This window comes from Bactrocera neohumeralis, unplaced genomic scaffold (genome assembly GCF_024586455.1).
Source record: "Bactrocera neohumeralis isolate Rockhampton unplaced genomic scaffold, APGP_CSIRO_Bneo_wtdbg2-racon-allhic-juicebox.fasta_v2 ctg1122, whole genome shotgun sequence".
In the NCBI taxonomy this organism is placed as follows: domain Eukaryota; kingdom Metazoa; phylum Arthropoda; class Insecta; order Diptera; family Tephritidae; genus Bactrocera; species Bactrocera neohumeralis.
Window position 1 is genome coordinate 1 of NW_026089643.1, and position 18,223 is coordinate 18,223.

Here is an 18,223-nt window from a genome sequence, read left to right on the forward strand (position 1 = left end):
ACATTTTCTTCTGTAAAGGATATACGTTGACAATTTTAAAGATATAATACAAGATGTTCTCGGGTACGGAAAACTAAGAATATGCCAAACGGCTTCGTTGCTGCTAATGTATCTACCCATTTGGTATCGTGTTATTTCATTATTTTTATACTCTCGCAAAAAAGTTGCTAAGGAGAGTATTATAGTTTTGTTCACATAACTGTTGTTTGTAAGTCCTAAAACTAAAAGAGTCAGATATAGTCAGATAGCAAAGTGATCAAGGTGACGAGTAGAGTTGAAATCCGTCTGTCCGTCCGTCCGTGCAAGCTGTAACTTGAGTAAAAATTGAGATATCATGATGAAACTTGGTGTACGTATTTCTTGGCTACATAAGAAGGCTAAATTCGAAGATGGGCAAAATCGGCCCTCTGCCACGCCCACAAAATGGCGAAAACCGAAAAACTATAAAGTGTCATAACTAAGCCATAAATAAAGATATTAAAGTAAAATTTGGCACAAAGGATCGCATTAGGGTGGGGCATATTTGGACGTAATTTTTCATAAAATTTTTTTGGAAAAGTGGACGTGGCCCCGCCCCCTACTAAGTTACATTTACATATACAGTTCAAAAATGGAAGAAATCGGATAATAACCACGCCCCTTACAAACGTTATGTTGAAAATCACTAAAAGTGCGTTAACCGACAAACAAAAAACGTCAGAAACACTAAATTTTACGGAAGAAATGGCAGAAGGAAGCTGCATCCAGGCTTTTTTCAAAAATTGAAAATGGACCAAAAACCATATCTCAGGAATTACTAGACCGATTTCAATGAAATTCGGTATATAATATTTTCTTAACACCCTGATGACATGTACAAAACATGGGTAAAATCGTTTCACAACCACGCCTTTTGCAATATAACGATATTTTGAATTCCATCTGATGCCTTCTCTGTATAATATATACGGTATTTGAAAAATATGTAAATGACAGATAATGAAATCTCGATTATCACTTTATCATGCGAGAGTATAAAATGTTCGGTGATACCCGAACTTAGCCCTTCCTTACTTGTTATTTATATTTTTACTTCAAATATGGCCAAATCATTGCCTTTATTGATATAATTACAAATGTACTTAACTGAACTTTTACAGAACTGCAAAGCTCGACATTGATATGAGCCTCATGAGTGTTTGAAAGTAATGGTGAATATGGTACCACCCATTGATTATCAAATTCTACTGGATTTGTAAAATTCGGCCATTGCATTGTAAATGTGTGGCCACCATTCTCAGAATTTCTGCGCCGGTACATTGGATAATTGTGAATATCTGGGATAGTGGCATTCGTAAGCATCTTTAATAAATTTTTCATACACTTTCCATTTTCCATGCAAGTTAACGCCACAAATAGCTAACGGCACTTATGCCTGAAATAAACAATAAAGTTAACGCCAACAATAGCTAAGGGCACTTTTGCCTAAAGTAAGTAATATTCATATAAATTCATTATTAAACGAATGTGTCAAATATGTTATTGACACATCGCCAATAAGGAAGTGGCCATAAACTATAACTTATGGCACGCTTTAAATAGAATTAGACAGCACATCATCTAACACCTAAGTCTGCACTTATTAGAATATAAGATGAAACTCTTTATCTAGGCTTAAGATATCAATTGTATAAATATAAGTGTAACAAAGATAATTTAGTTTTGTTTTTGAACATAACTCACTAGATTCACATCTTTTTAAAAACCACCCCGCTTTCGCGTAAGCTTATCAATTACAAAAGTAACATTGTTATTGTTCAACAACAAGCCCTTGCATTTACCACGCAACGTGACGGTTTGCGAAGGAAAATTAAACAACAAGTGCAACAAAATTAAAAATTAAGCGCCGAACGATCCACAAAGACAACAGTGTAATCAGCAAAAGCATAAAAATCAAATTAGAAAGAAAAAACTAAAAGTGGAAACAAAGTGATGAATCTACTCAATCAAACTAAACCTATTGTTTGACCAAAGAAATATAATAAAAAAAATAAACAAAAACCAAAAATAAATATAATTTCAAAAATACTTAGAACACAGAGTTCTTTAAAAACAACAAAATAAACAGTGTCAGTGAAAACTCCGCATGAAAAGCAATAAAGCAGCGACCAAGCATAAAGGAAAAAGGCAACTAGTTTCCAAAACAACAGCAGTAGCAGAGGCAACAAGAGCAACAGCAATAGCAACAAAAACAAGAACTAACAGCAACAGTAACCACAGCAGCAGTAGCAACAACAACATAAAGTCAGTTGTAAGTAAATCGTATATTTATTAATTAAATGGGAAATTCACAAGTGCCCTTATTTACGAAAAATGAAAATAAAATAAATTCTTATACATGTATTAAATATGTATATGTAAATAAAAAAGAAAACGAGATAAATTATACTATTATTGTATTTAAAATTGATTATCTATATAAATAAAAATGAATACCAAAAATGTATGTACGCGCATAACTTTCATACAACTAAACCAAATTTGATAATTCTTTTTTTAAATGTTCGTTTAGGTTCAAGGATGGTTTTTACGGAGAGAAAAATTCGAATAATTGCCGGAAAACCCCTAAAAACAGCCATTTCCTTTTTCTCATACGAACGATACAATAAAAATGAATGTTTGTTTGTTAGTAACACTAAGAGAACGGTTGAACCAATCTTGAAATTGAAAGGTGGTTTGTTGTGGATCGGGAAAGGTTTAGAAACAAAATACCTTATACTTTTAATAGGGAGAAGTCGGATAATTGGACAATTCCAAAAAGTAATATTTTCCATACACATTTTTTTCAATTTTTGTTTGTTTTGTTTTTCAATATTTTGATTTGTAAATTATTTGAATCGTTCAATTTCGGTCGCTTGCTTTTTTATTCCGGCTAATCAAAAGAAAAATTATTGAAAATTATTTAGTGAAAATTTTCAATAGCAATACTGGCAACATATTTAAATATGTTGAAACGGACAGACGAATGAATTTTTGTTATTTATTATTACTTTATATGCACTAATACGCTCTACTCATTGATTTTAATTCGGGTTTTTGCAATTTTATCAGGAGCAAATTTATAAATTTGTCTTCAGTTTCATTGAATAAGTGTGTTTAGAGGTTTATCGTGGTGTTATTTATAAGAAAATATTTACATTAATTACTTACAGTTTGTTTGCAAAAGCAAAATAGTGTATTTAGTGTCTTGGAGTTTAATTGTCGTGATATTGATTTAAAAGAAAATGCCACCAGTAAAGCGTTACATTATCAGTCGGCGTACGCGTAATGCAAGTCGAGTACATAATCTTCGGAACAATCAGACCGATGAACAGCGTAGGCAGCGTTTGGAGGCAAACAGAGTGAGAATTTCAGAAGTGAGATCTACAACAACAACAACAAAATAAAGTATGAAATTTGGCGTTTAGATATGAACCAACAGTTGATTATGCCAGCAATGAATCAGTCAATGTTGGGACAATGAATTCTATTTGTCAATATTGCAATGCATTAAAGTTTCCACTAGAACCGTCAAATTACCACAACTAACAACACCACCTGAACCACTGAATTCATTACTTTTAGGACACGAACCTCTATCAAAGCATTTCTTGCAAAATATACAAAAGTATAACAGTGTCTTTCAAATGACATCATTTGGTGCAAATATAATTGAGGAACGGGGATTTAATCCGACTTTTAAGGTATTTATTTTCTTCTGTCACACACATCACATACAAACCTACATACATAACCATAGATGGCCAAATTCTATTGAGGCTAAAGCATACATTTTAAAAGATTTATTTCATTTACAGTGTACCTATGTATATGTAGAATAATGCTGTTTGTTTGAGTCACATCTTGCAAGGTTAATTTGATCTACTTTCCGTTATCCAAACAACCTATAAGTTGGCATATGTATGAAAGTCAGGTGACAATACTGTATTATTGCACCAACGCGCTGGTTTGATTACGGCGATTGAAAGTAGGGTACTCTTAAACTGCACAATATGTTAAATAAACTGCTACTACTAATAAAACTTATTTTAAAAATGTTCACAAATGTTCAATATTACAGATTCAAGGACAATCGAGCAACTAGGCGAGAGATCATTGTGCAACTGCAACAACTATTACATGAACATAACCTATTGATTCAATTATTTAAAACAACCTTAGAAATGATGCCAACAGATGATCATAAAATAGTAATCAGAGCAGACAAAAGACCTGCAGGTGAACATGAAAGACGCTTCAATGCACCTGTGTTAAACGAAGTTGCTATTGTGGTGGTTGGAGAGAATATGGACTCTCGAGACATTGTAATTCAACGGCGTGATGGTGGCAACCTTCAGCGTATTAGTGAAACACATCGTTCATATGATGCATTACAATACCCTCTATTATTTTGTAGAGGAGAGGATGGATATCATTTTTTAATCAAGATGATTAATCCAGCGACTGGTATGAATCAACGCAATAACAAATAACAAATACATGCAAGTTTACTAAAAAAAATCCATCATGTTAATAACTGAATAATGTTTGCACATATGGTAAATAAGTAAATTATTATGTTACAGGTCAAAACAAACCGTTTCATGATTCGTCTGAACGAGGATAATCACATTTTGAAGTGCCGCCGATTATTTCATCAGTTTGCTGTTGATATGTATGTTAAAGTTGAAACGGAACGTCTGACATATATACGATTAAACCAAACAAAATTACGATCAGAAGAATACATTCATTTGCGCGACGCCATGAACAGAGATGGAAATGGAAATAATATCGGTCGACTTACGATTTTACCAGCAACGTATATAGGAAGCCCGATACACATGCACGAATACGCGCAAGATGCTATGACCTACGTGCGCCAATACGGTCGACCAGATTTATTTATTACTTTCACGTGCAATCCAAAATGGATCGAAATAACAAATCAGTTATTACACGGTCAGTCATCCAGCGATCGTCACGACATAACAGCAAGAGTGTTCAACCAGAAACTCGAAGCGCTCATGGATTTCATTATAAAATGTCATGTCTTCGGAGACGTTCGATGTTGGATGTACTCTGTAGAATGGCAGAAGAGAGGACTACCTCATGCGCATATTCTCCTGTGGATGGTCGAAAAAATAAGACCAGATGAAATAGACTTAATCATTTGTGCAGAAATTCCTGATCCCGAAGTAGATCCACAATTGTATGAAGTAGTAAAGAAGAACATGATTCATTGACCGTGTGGCGAACACAATCATGAATCACCGTGTATGATCGACAACAAATGCTCGAAACGTTATCCGCGTGCTTTGTCGGCTGATACAATTACAGGCAATGATGGTACTCTGTATCGTCGCTGCTCTGTAGAAGATAACGGCAGAACAATAACGTTGCAAGTAAAAAATAAGGAAGTGGTAGTTAATAACAGATGGGTTGTTCCGTATTCACCGCTGCTCTCCAAAACATTTAAACCGCATTGCAATGTTGAGTACTGCAATTCGGTGAAGTCAATAAAATATGTTTGCAAGTACGTAACCAAAGGAAACGACATGGCTGTATTTGGTATTGCAGCTTCTAATAACGATGAAGTTTCACAATATCAAATGGGAAGATATATTAGTAGCAATGAAGTGGTTTGGAGAATCTTTTCCTTTTCTATACACGAACGTCATCCCACTGTAGTCCATTTAGCTGTTCACCTGGAAAATGGACAAAGAGTTTATTTCACAACAGAAAACGCAGCGCAAAGAGCTGAGAGACCACCAGCGACAACGCTCACAAGTTTCTTCGAGACATGCGCAAGTGATCCATTTGCAAAAACATTGTTTTACTCGGAAATGCCAAAATATTTTACATGGAATGCATCATCCAAAAAGTTCCAACGTAGGAAACAAGGACAGCCTGTACCGGGGTACGCAAATGTATATTCAACCGATGCCTTAAGGCGCATTTACACAGTTCATCCGAGAAATTACGAATGTTTTTACCTGCGTTTGTTATTAGTTAATGTTCGTGGACCAACTTCATTTAAATATCTACGAACCGTCAATGGTGAATTGTGCACAACATATCGAGAAGCCAGTCAACGTTTACATTTACTGGAGGATGATATTCATTGGGATCATACACTCGCTGATGCTGTTATTTCATCTACTTCTCATCAGATTCGATCACTTTTTGCTATCGAGTCCACAAAACTTGTGGAACAAATACAAAGACAATATGGCTGAAGACATTTTACATCAAATACGTGTAACAACGGCAAATCCCGATCTTGCAATTTGCACGGAAATACACAATAAGGTATTAATAACTTTAGAGGATTTGTGCGTGATGATATCCGGTAAGATGTTGCACGAATTAGGAATGCCTGCGCCTAATCGCCCTATGCACGATGCACTCAATCATGAATTTAAACGAGAACGGCAATACGATAGAAATGCTTTAAGTCAATCCGTACAAAATAAAATCCCACTTTTAAATCTGCAACAAAAAACAGCTTACGATACAATAATGAAATCAGTAAATGACGGCAATGGCGAATTCTATTTCCTCGATGCACCAGGTGGAACTGGTAAAACATTTTTAATTGCATTAATTTTAGATACGATTCGGGCACAAAGTCAAATAGTACTGGCAGTAGCATCATCTGGGATAGCTGCTACATTATTAGAAGGTGGACGAACTGCACATTCTGCCCTGAAATTGCCATTGAATTTGCAAACAATCGATCAACCGACATGCAATATAACCAAAACATCTGCAATGGCAAAAGTGCTACAAAATTGTAGATTAATAATTTGGGATGAGTGTACGATGGTGCACAAACGAGCATTAGAGGCACTTGATAGAACATTGAAAGACTTGCGTGGCAATCAAAAACTGTTCGGAGGCGCTATGATTCTACTGGCTGGAGATTTTCGCCAAACGCTTCCAGTAATTCCCAGATCAACAGCTGCTGATGAAATAAATGCTTGCTTGAAAACATCAATTTTGTGGAAATACGTAAAAATTATCAAATTAACAACGAATATGCGAGTGGAGTTACAACATGACGTATCGGCGGAAATCTTTTCGAAGGCATTATTAGACATGGGCAATGGGAAAATTCAAGCTGACACTAACACTGGCCTTATTTCGTTTCCCCAAAATTTTTGTCATTTTACAACGTCAAAGGAAGAATTAATTTCAAAAGTTTTCCCAAGTATTGGTGCAAATTACAAAAACCATGCTTGGTTGAGCGAACGAGCCATTTTAGCAGCTACAAATAAGGATGTAGATGATTTGAATATAGAAACTCAGAGTCAAATTGATGGAGAAGTGCATTCATTTAAATCCATCGATTCTATTACGATCCAAATGAAGTTGTCAATTATCCAACTGAATTCCTAAATTCTTTGGATTTGCCTGGATTACCGCCTCACAATTTACAGCTCAAGGTTGGCTCTGTAGTAATTATGCTACGAAATCTCAATCAGCCAAAATTGTGCAACGGAACAAGACTAGCCATTAAAAAAATTATGAACAATTTGATTGAAGCGACTATAATCATAGGAAAGTTCAAAGGCGAGGATGTGCTTATTCCAAGAATACCACTAATGCCAACAGACTTTCCTTTCGAATTTAAGCGTATCCAGTTTCCAGTGCGCCTTGCATTTGCAATGACGATTAATAAATCCCAAGGTCAATCATTAGAAGTGTGTGGAATAAACCTTGAATTGCCGTGTTTTTCGCATGGGCAGTTGTACGTCGCGTGCTCTAGAGTCGGCAAACCGTCGGCGCTATATATTTTTGCTCCAGGAGAAAAAACTAAAAACATTGTACACTACAAGGCATTGCAATAGAATAGAAATCGTTTTATTTTCTCCATTTCATTACCACCCATGAGAAGCTGAGGTAATCATTAACTTTGGAGTTTTCGAAAACACATATTTACATAATAAAAATACGGCGGTACGAAGGAAACAGAATTCGCCATTGCCGTCATTTACTGATTTCATTATTGTATCGTAAGCTGTTTTTTGTTGCAGATTTAAAAGTGGGATTTTATTTTGTACGGATTGACTTAAAGCATTTCTATCGTATTGCCGTTCTCGTTTAAATTCATGATTGAGTGCATCGTGCATAGGGCGATTAGGCGCAGGCATTCCTAATTCGTGCAACATCTTACCGGATATCATCACGCACAAATCCTCTAAAGTTATTAATACCTTATTGTGTATTTCCGTGCAAATTGCAAGATCGGGATTTGCCGTTGTTACACGTATTTGATGTAAAATGTCTTCAGCCATATTGTCTTTGTATTTGTTCCACAAGTTTTGTGGACTCGATAGCAAAAAGTGATCGAATCTGATGAGAAGTAGATGAAATAACAGCATCAGCGAGTGTATGATCCCAATGAATATCATCCTCCAGTAAATGTAAACGTTGACAGGCTTCTCGATATGTTGTGCACAATTCACCATTGACGGTTCGTAGATATTTAAATGAAGTTGGTCCACGAACATTAACTAATAACAAACGCAGGTAAAAACATTCGTAATTTCTCGGATGAACTGTGTAAATGCGCCTTAAGGCATCGGTTGAATATACATTTGCGTACCCCGGTAAAGGCTGTCCATGTTTCCTACGTTGGAATTTTTTGGATGATGCATTCCATGTAAAATATTTTGGCATTTCCGAGTAAAACAATGTTTTTGCAAATGGATCACTTGCGCATGTCTCGAAGAAACTTGTGAGCGTTGTCGCTGGTGGTCTCTCAGCTCTTTGCGCTGCGTTTTCTGTTGTGAAATAAACTCTTTGTCCATTTTCCAGGTGAACAGCTAAATGGACTACAGTGGGATGACGTTCGTGTATAGAAAAGGAAAAGATTCTCCAAACCACTTCATTGCTACTAATATATCTTCCCATTTGATATTGTGAAACTTCATCGTTATTAGAAGCTGCAATACCAAATACAGCCATGTCGTTTCCTTTGGTTACGTACTTGCAAACATATTTTATTGACTTCACCGAATTGCAGTACTCAACATTGCAATGCGGTTTAAATGTTTTGGAGAGCAGCGGTGAATACGGAACAACCCATCTGTTATTAACTACCACTTCCTTATTTTTTACTTGCAACGTTATTGTTCTGCCGTTATCTTCTACAGAGCAGCGACGATACAGAGGGTAACCATCATTGCCTGTAATTGTATCAGCCGACAAAGCACGCGGATAACGTTTCGAGCATTTGTTGTCGATCATACACGGTGATTCATGATTGTGTTCGCCACACGGTCAATGAATCATGTTCTTCTTTGCTACTTCATACAATTGTGGATCTACTTCGGGATCAGGAATTTCTGCACGAATGATTAAGTCTATTTCATCTGGTCTTATTTTTTCGACCATCCACAGGAGAATATGCGCATGAGGTAGTCCTCTCTTCTGCCATTCTACAGAGTACATCCAACATCGAACGTCTCCGAAGACATGACATTTTATAATGAAATCCATGAGCGCTTCGAGTTTCTGGTTGAACACTCTTGCTGTTATGTCGTGACGATCGCTGGATGACTGACCGTGTAATAACTGATTTGTTATTTCGATCCATTTTGGATTGCACGTGAAAGTAATAAATAAATCTGGTCGACCGTATTGGCGCACGTAGGTCATAGCATCTTGCGCGTATTCGTGCATGTGTATCGGGCTTCCTATATACGTTGCTGGTAAAATCGTAAGTCGACCGATATTATTTCCATTTCCATCTCTGTTCATGGCGTCGCGCAAATGAATGTATTCTTCTGATCGTAATTTTGTTTGGTTTAATCGTATATATGTCAGACGTTCCGTTTCAACTTTAACATACATATCAACAGCAAACTGATGAAATAATCGGCGGCACTTCAAAATGTGGTTATCCTCGTTCAGACGAATCATGAAACGGTTTGTTTTGACCTGTAACATAATAATTTACTTATTTACCATATGTGCAAACATTATTCAGTTATTAACATGATGGATTTTTTTAGTAAACTTGCATGTATTTGTTATTTGTTATTGCGTTGATTCATACCAGTCGCTGGATTAATCATCTTGATTAAAAAATGATATCCATCCTCTCCTCTACAAAATAATAGAGGGTATTGTAATGCATCATATGAACGATGTGTTTCACTAATACGCTGAAGGTTGCCACCATCACGCCGTTGAATTACAATGTCTCGAGAGTCCATATTCTCTCCAACCACCACAATAGCAACTTCGTTTAACACAGGTGCATTGAAGCGTCTTTCATGTTCACCTGCAGGTCTTTTGTCTGCTCTGATTACTATTTTATGATCATCTGTTGGCATCATTTCTAAGGTTGTTTTAAATAATTGAATCAATAGGTTATGTTCATGTAATAGTTGTTGCAGTTGCACAATGATCTCGCCTAGTTGCTCGATTGTCCTTGAATCTGTAATATTGAACATTTGTGAACATTTTTAAAATAAGTTTTATTAGTAGTAGCAGTTTATTTAACATATTGTGCAGTTTAAGAGTACCCTACTTTCAATCGCCGTAATCAAACCAGCGCGTTGGTGCAATAATACAGTATTGTCACCTGACTTTCATACATATGCCAACTTATAGGTTGTTTGGATAACGGAAAGTAGATCAAATTAACCTTGCAAGATGTGACTCAAACAAACAGCATTATTCTACATATATCTACATAGGTACACTGTAAATGAAATAAATCTTTTAAAATATATGCTTTAGCCTCAATAGAATTTGGCCATCTATGGTTATGTAGGTTTGTATGTGATGTGTAGAAAGAAAATAAATACCTTAAAAGTCGGATTAAATCCCCGTTTCTCAATTATATTTGCACCAAATGATGTCATTTGAAAGACACTGTTATACTTTTGAATATTTTGCAAGAAATGCTTTGATAGAGGTTCGTGTCCTAAAAGTAATGAATTCAGTGGTTCAGGTGGTGTTGTTAGTTGTGGTAATTTGACGGTTTTAGTGGAAACTTTAATGCATTGCAATATTGACAAATAGAATTCATTATCCCAATATTGACTGATTCATTGCTGGCATAATCAACTGTTGGTTCATATCTAAACGCCAAATTTCATATTTTATTTTGTTGTTGTTGTTGTAGATCTCACTTCTGAAATTCTCACTCTGTTTGCCTCCAAACGCTGCCTACGCTGTTCATCGGTCTGATTGTTCCGAAGATTATGTACTCGACTTGCATTACGCGTACGCCGACCGATAATGTAACGCTTTACTGGTGGCATTTTCTTTTAAATCAATAACACGACAATTAGACTCCAAGACACTAAATACACTATTTTGCTTTTGCAAACAAACTGTAAGTAATTAATGTAAATATTTTCTTATAAATAACACCACGATAAACCTCTAAACACACTTATTCAATGAAACTGGAGACAAATTTATAAATTTGCTCCTGATAAAACTGCAAAAACCCGAATTAAAATCAATGAGTAGAGCGTATTAGTGCATATAAAGTAATAATAAATAACAAAAATTCATTCGTCTGTCCGTTTCAACATATTTAAATATGTTGCCAGTATTGCTATTGAAAATTTTCACTAAATAATTTTCAATAATTTTTCTTTTGAATAGACGGAATAAAAAAGCAAGCGACCGAAATTGAACGATTCAAATAATTTACAAATCAAAATATTGAAAAACAAAACAAACAAAAATTGAAAAAAATGTGTATGGAAAATATTACTTTTTGGAATTGTCCAATTATCCGACTTCTCCCTATTAAAAGTATAAGGTATTTTGTTTCTAAACCTTTCCCGATCCACAACAAACCACCTTTCAATTACAAGATTGGTTCAACCGTTCTCTTAGTGTTACTAACAAACAAACATTCATTTTTATTGTATCGTTCGTATGAGAAAAAGGAAATGGCTGTTTTTAGGGGTTTTCCGGCAATTATTCGAATTTTTCTCTCCGTAAAAACCATCCTTGAACCTAAATACGTTTTCTCAATGAATTAATTTTACTACAATGCTTGGGAGAAAATAGTCCTAAGACGCCAGCCGATAATTTACCCACAATATTATATTAAAAAAAAATTATTTTAGGACAAGAAAAAACCTAAAAAGACAGCCGAAGTTCTTACCGGTAAAATAAAACAAAAAGAGAATGGTGAAAACCAAATAGTAATACATGTAAAAATACAAAATTTAAACTATCTGGGACAAGAAAATCCTAAGACGCCAGTCGAAGATAATACCCACAATAAAATAAAAAAATAGGCTCCCAAAAAGGGAAGCACTAATATTTTAAAAATAAATAATTTCAATATTACCGATGAAAATAATTTCGAAGAATTTGCAGGAAAATATAAAAACAAAGATTGTTTGATTTGAATCATCAAACGTTGACCACAAAAAAGGAATTTGTCATTCTTTACCACAGGTGGGGGAAATGAAAAGTCTTATATCGAGGGAGAATTTTTCCATTTTATTTTTATTTTGATGTTTTCATTGCTTTATACTATTTAGGAAATTCTCTTCAATAACTAAATATATGTGCATGTGTATATGTTTGTATGCATTTCACACTACATGGGGCTGTTTTTAACTATACAATTTAATACATGTGTGTGTGTGAGTACTTAATGTTATATGATCTATAACTTTATAAGTTAAAAATATTAACATCCCACTGCTTAGGGATGACGTTATCAAAATAATTAAGAACAGATATCAAAGCAGATATAAGAATAGAAAATGAAAAACTTATATGGTCAAAATAATATCCATATTCATTATCCGAAAATAATTTTGCCACTCAGGAAATCCAAAAGTTTATTAGAAAAAGAAATTATAAGGCAAAGCAGAAGCCCATATAATTCTCCTGTTTGGGTAGTTCCGAAAAAAGGTATAAATGAGAACGGGAGTCCAAAACTAAGAATGGTCATCGATAATAACGGATAGATATTCAATGCCTATTCCAGCGGTAAACTCTTTAATTTGGGAGAATCTAAATATGAAAAGAGATTTTAACCTTGATCAGGAGGGAATAACTAATTGCAAAAATTTAAAGAAACCATTAGATTTTGAAAAAAAAAATAGTTCTAACCACAGATGCGTCAAATGTAGCTGTATGCAGTAAGGGATTTGGAAATTCATACAGATCATCAGCCATTGGCATTCGCAATGTCTAAAAAAATCCAAAAGTAAGAATGAAAAGATGGAGAGCTTTCATTGAAGAATTTTCACCAAAAATAATTTATAAACTGGGAGTCACTCAGACAATTCTATAAGAGAAACCCAACATCCTGCAGAAAGCAGCGATGAATACCAAATTCACGAAACAAGCGACAAATAGTAATCGATAATGGGACGAAAATATCAGTCTTGGAGACAATTTCCTATTTTAATAACATAAAAATTCTAATTAAATACGACATACCAGAAAATATAGTTGGTATTTTAAAAGAATATATAAATCAAAAAATTCTTACTGAAATATTCTGAACGCCTGAAGTGCTGTACGCAATAAAAAAACATTTTGAAAGAAGCTTTTCCGACTATCAAATTTTTATGTACCAAACTATTCCCGAATGATATTACTAATAAAGAAGATTAAGGGGCAATAATTGAAGAAACCCATAATAGTGCGCATAGAAATTATAGGGAAAATTTGGCACAAATAAGGCAACAATAATTTAGGCCTTTAATGATAATGCAAATTAAACAATATGTAAAAAATTGCAGCATATGCAACACAAATAAATATGAAAGACATCCAAAACAAATTCCAATAGTGGATGCTCCTATACCACAAAAAGAGGGAGAACAATTTAACATTTCTTATGTGCATTGATTCTTCTTAAAAATTTTTGACAATAAAATATATTGAAGACAAATATTTCTTAGATATAAAAAGTATAGTTATCAACAATGAACCAGGGTTAAGTACAATTCAATTCAAATTCTTAATGGAACGACTAAATATACAAATTTATTAATTAGAAAGGGTTCATTCGACATTAATAGAAATTTCAAGATGTTTAACACCCGAATATAGTTTAATTAGTAATTTAGAAACCGCACCGCGTTCGCGCAAGTAATAATTTGCGTGGTAACGCTATGTTAAAAGCATCGCATGGCCGAGCTTTTGCCACTCAATTGTATATTTAACAATAAAATCAATAAAGGATTTTAATTTTTGTTTAAACACACACACAATTACATCATGTCGATGAATTCCTTGTTGTCCTGGTAATAGTGAAATTTGTATTTCTTTCCAATGGGGATTGCATGTAAATGTAATAAATAATCAGGTCGGCCGTAATGGCGTACGTAAGTCATCGCATCTTGTATGTATTCCTGCATTTTTCGTGGACTGCCGATATAGCTTGGAGGTAGAATGAAAGCATTACCGCTGTAATTAGGGTTTAAATTGTCGATGTTTCCAACAACAGCATTCCGAAAGTAAATGTATTGTTCTGATTGTAATTTAGCCTGGTTGTAACGAATAAATCGTAAGCATTCCCTTTCAGTCTAAGCATGCATATCAACAACGTACTAATTAATCCAATCATTAATCGGTGTACGTAGTTCATTGACTAACTTTTTTATCTCCTTCACCACCTAAACAAAAATAAACAAGTAAGGAAGGGCTAAGTTCGGGTGTCACCGAACATTTTATACTCTCGCATGATAAAGTGATAATCGAGTTTTCATTATACGTCATTTACATATTTTTCAAATACCGTATTTTTGTAAAGTTTTATTCCGCTATCATCATTGGTTCCTAATGTACTATATATTATACAGAGAAGGCATCAGATGGATTTCAAAATAGCGTTATATTGGAAGAAGGCGTGGTTGTGAACCGATTTCACCCATATTTCGTACATGTCATCAGGGTGTTAAGAAAATGTTATATACCGAATTTCATTGAAATCGGTCTAGTAGTTCCTGAGATATGGTTTTTGGTCCATAAGTGGGCTAGGCCACGCCCATTTTCAATTTTTCAAAAAAGCCTGGATGCAGCTTCCTTCTGCCATTTCTTCCGTAAAATTTAGTGTTTCTGACGTTTTTTGTTAGTCCGTTAACGCACTTTTAGTGATTTTCAACATAACCTTTGTATGGGAGGTGGGCGTGGTTATTATCCGATTTCTTCCATTTTTGAACTGTATATGGAAATGCCTGAAGAAAACGACTCTGTAGAGTTTGGTTGGCATAGCTGTAGTAGTTTCCGAGATACGTACAAAAAACTTAGTAGGGGGCGGGGCCACGCCCACTTTTCCAAAAAAATTACGTCCAAATATGTCCCTCCCTAATGCGATCCCTTGTGCCAAATTTCACTTTAATATCTTTATTTATGGCTTAGTTATGACACTTTATAGGTTTTTGGTTTCCGCCATTTTGTGGGCGTGGCAGTAGGCCGATTTTTTGTACCAAGTTTCATCATGATATCTCAATTTTTACTCAAGTTACAGCTTGCACGGACGGGCGGATAGACGGACGGACAGACGGACGGACAGACGGACGGACGGACAAACAGACATCCGTATTTCGACTCTACTCGTCCCCCTGATCACTTTGGTATATATAACCCTATATCTGACTCTTTTAGTCTTAGGACTTACAAACAACCGTTATGTGAACAAAATTTCAAATTTCAGATTTTGCGAGCTTTCAATCTAAACGGACGTGTATTGATGCGCTCCGTAGAAACTTTCTTTAAAAAACAAAAATAAACAAATACCAAAAAAGTGCATTAGGTGCAAGCGTTAGGCAATAACGCCGTAAGTGTTAATAAAAACATAAAAAACACAAAAATTAGACTTTTTGTAAACAATCAAAATAATAAAAAAAAAACAAATACATAAGTGCGAAATAAACAATAAAAGAAACAAAAAAAAACATGAGCGCGGCGCAGCCCCACCAACAAGGCCGTAGGCATTCTCTGAATGCCTACTTCAGCTTTGTCGAGCCTGCGAATACAGCTCATAACAACAAACAAGGCAACGGTGAGAATGATGAGTCATCGAAGCGAACAACTGAGCAGCATCATAAGCAGAGCGTACAAAATACAAAAGCAGCAGAGAACGGCAATCAACAACGGCCATCAACAAAAGTGATCACACCAACAAGTAAGCAGGTACCAGCAAGCACGCAGCCAGAGAAGAATAACATAACGCAAGGTGAGAATGTACCATTAAAAAAAGGCCAGTCTGTGCAAACTGGCATTGATCGCTACGTTAATATAAAAAGGAAATTAAGTCCTTCAAAGGCAGCGGTCAATCCTAAAAAATTTCAGGTCGGCACACCAAATATGAATAAAACGGGAGCTTTAAATGGTAACAGATTTGCCTTACTAAGCAAGAGTTCAGACGACGTTGCGAAGGGTACCACCACAGTCGTAAATGCCAAACCCCCTCCAATTTATTTGCGTGAGCGTAGCAGTAATGCTCTCGTTGCTGAATTAAGTAAAATTGTAGGTACTAACAATTTCCATATAGTGCCTTTGAAAAAAGGCAATATAGATGAAACAAAAATTCAGTCCTACACTGAAAAAAGTTTTATGGACATAGTTAAATTTTTGTCAAATAAAAACAAGAATTTTTATTCGTATCAACTGAAGAGCTCTAAGGGCCTAGTTGTTGTAATCAAGGGTATAGAGTCCGCCGTAGACTCTAGTGAAGTCAAAGAAGCATTGGAAGAATGTGGTTTTGAAATTAAAACAGTTGTAAATATATTTAATAGAAACAAAATACCACAGCCAATGTTTAAAATTGAATTGTTGCCGAATTCGAATCAGCTTAAAAAAAATGAGACCCATCCAATATATAATTTGAAATATTTGCTGCATCGTAGAGTAACTGTGGAAGAACCACATAAAAGAAACGGTCCGGTACAATGTACTAACTGCCAAGAATATGGGCATACTAAATCATATTGCACTCTACGAAGTGTTTGTGTGGCATGTGGTGATTTACATCCCACTTCCAAATGCACTCTTAAGAAAGAAGAATTAAATAAAAAATGCAGCAATTGTGGAGGAAATCACACTGCTAACTACAGGGGTTGTCCTGTATATAAAGATTTGAAATCGAAGTTGTCACAGGGCATTCAAGCACGTCGTAACCAAATGTTACAAACACCCCGTAATGATATTATAATAAACTCAGAGAAAAGTTCAAAACCTATTACTTCTACCAATAATAATATGCAAGGAAGCTATGCTAATGTGGTGAAAGGCAACACTGTGCAAATGCAACTGCCGCAAAATCCTCCAAATGGAGGTATTGAAACTATGATTATAAATCTTACACAGTGTATGACACAATTTATGTCTAGCATGCAAAACATGATCCAGGATTTAATAAAATCACAAAATCAAATGCTGCAAAATTTATTAAGTAAAAAATGAGCTTACTAAATATATGTATATGGAATGCTAACGGTGTTAACCAACATAAATTAGAGATTATTAGATTTCTGTCTGAAAAAAACATAGATGTAATGCTTATATCAGAAACTCATTTAACAAATAAAAATAATTTCAATATACCGGGATTTAGACTATATGTTACAAATCATCCGGATGGAAAAGCACATGGTGGTACGGCAGTGTTGATTAGAAATCGTTTAAGCCATTATGCTCTAGAATCTCATGCTACACCACAGTTACAAGCTACAACAATATCACTAAAAAATCGGGGTTGTGACCTAAACCTTACGGCTATATACTGTCCACCTCGTTTTAAAATTACAGAAATCGAATTTAAAGACTTTTTTAGAACACTAGGTCAAAGATTTCTAGCAGGTGGAGATTACAACGCAAAACACACGTACTGGGGCTCACGTCTTATTAATCCGAAAGGACGACAGTTGTATCAAACTGTTATAAATAGGCACAATAACCTTGAAATAATATCTCCTGGTAAGCCGACATATTGGCCTAGTGATCGTAAGAAAATACCAGATTTAATTGATTTTGCTGTAATCAAAAATATAGATAAATCGCACATAACAGCTGATACATGTACTGATCTATCTTCTGATCATTCTCCTGTACTAATAAAGTTATTTGAACAACCCATATTCGTTAATCCAAAAGTGGGTCTAACTTCTTATAAAACGAATTGGCTAAAATATAAAAAATACGTCAGTAGCCACATTAATATTGAGTACAAAATAAATACAGAAAGTGATAT

The 18,223-nt window shown here is 34.9% G+C and overlaps 1 protein-coding gene across 1 annotated transcript; it reads left to right on the plus strand.

Moving 5' to 3' along the window:
- The first annotated feature begins 5,297 nt into the window (after window positions 1-5,297).
- LOC126766421 (uncharacterized) lies at window positions 5,298-7,419 on the plus strand. Its single transcript, XM_050484209.1, has 2 exons — window positions 5,298-5,938; window positions 6,192-7,419. The coding sequence occupies exons 1-2, from the start codon at window positions 5,298-5,300 to the stop codon at window positions 7,417-7,419; spliced, it is 1,869 nt and encodes a 622-aa protein (XP_050340166.1).
- The last annotated feature ends 10,804 nt before the right edge of the window (window positions 7,420-18,223 follow it).

What these genes read in the sequence shown, in the direction of transcription:
- LOC126766421 (XM_050484209.1), top strand. Translation starts at nt 5,298, where the DNA reads ATGATCGACAACAAATGCTCGAAACGTTATCCGCGTGCTTTGTCGGCT. An exon ending in CAAGGACAGCCTGTACCGGG is followed by an intron (nt 5,939 to 6,191) that starts GTACGCAAATGT and finishes ACTTCTCATCAG; the next exon opens with ATTCGATCACTTTTTGCTAT.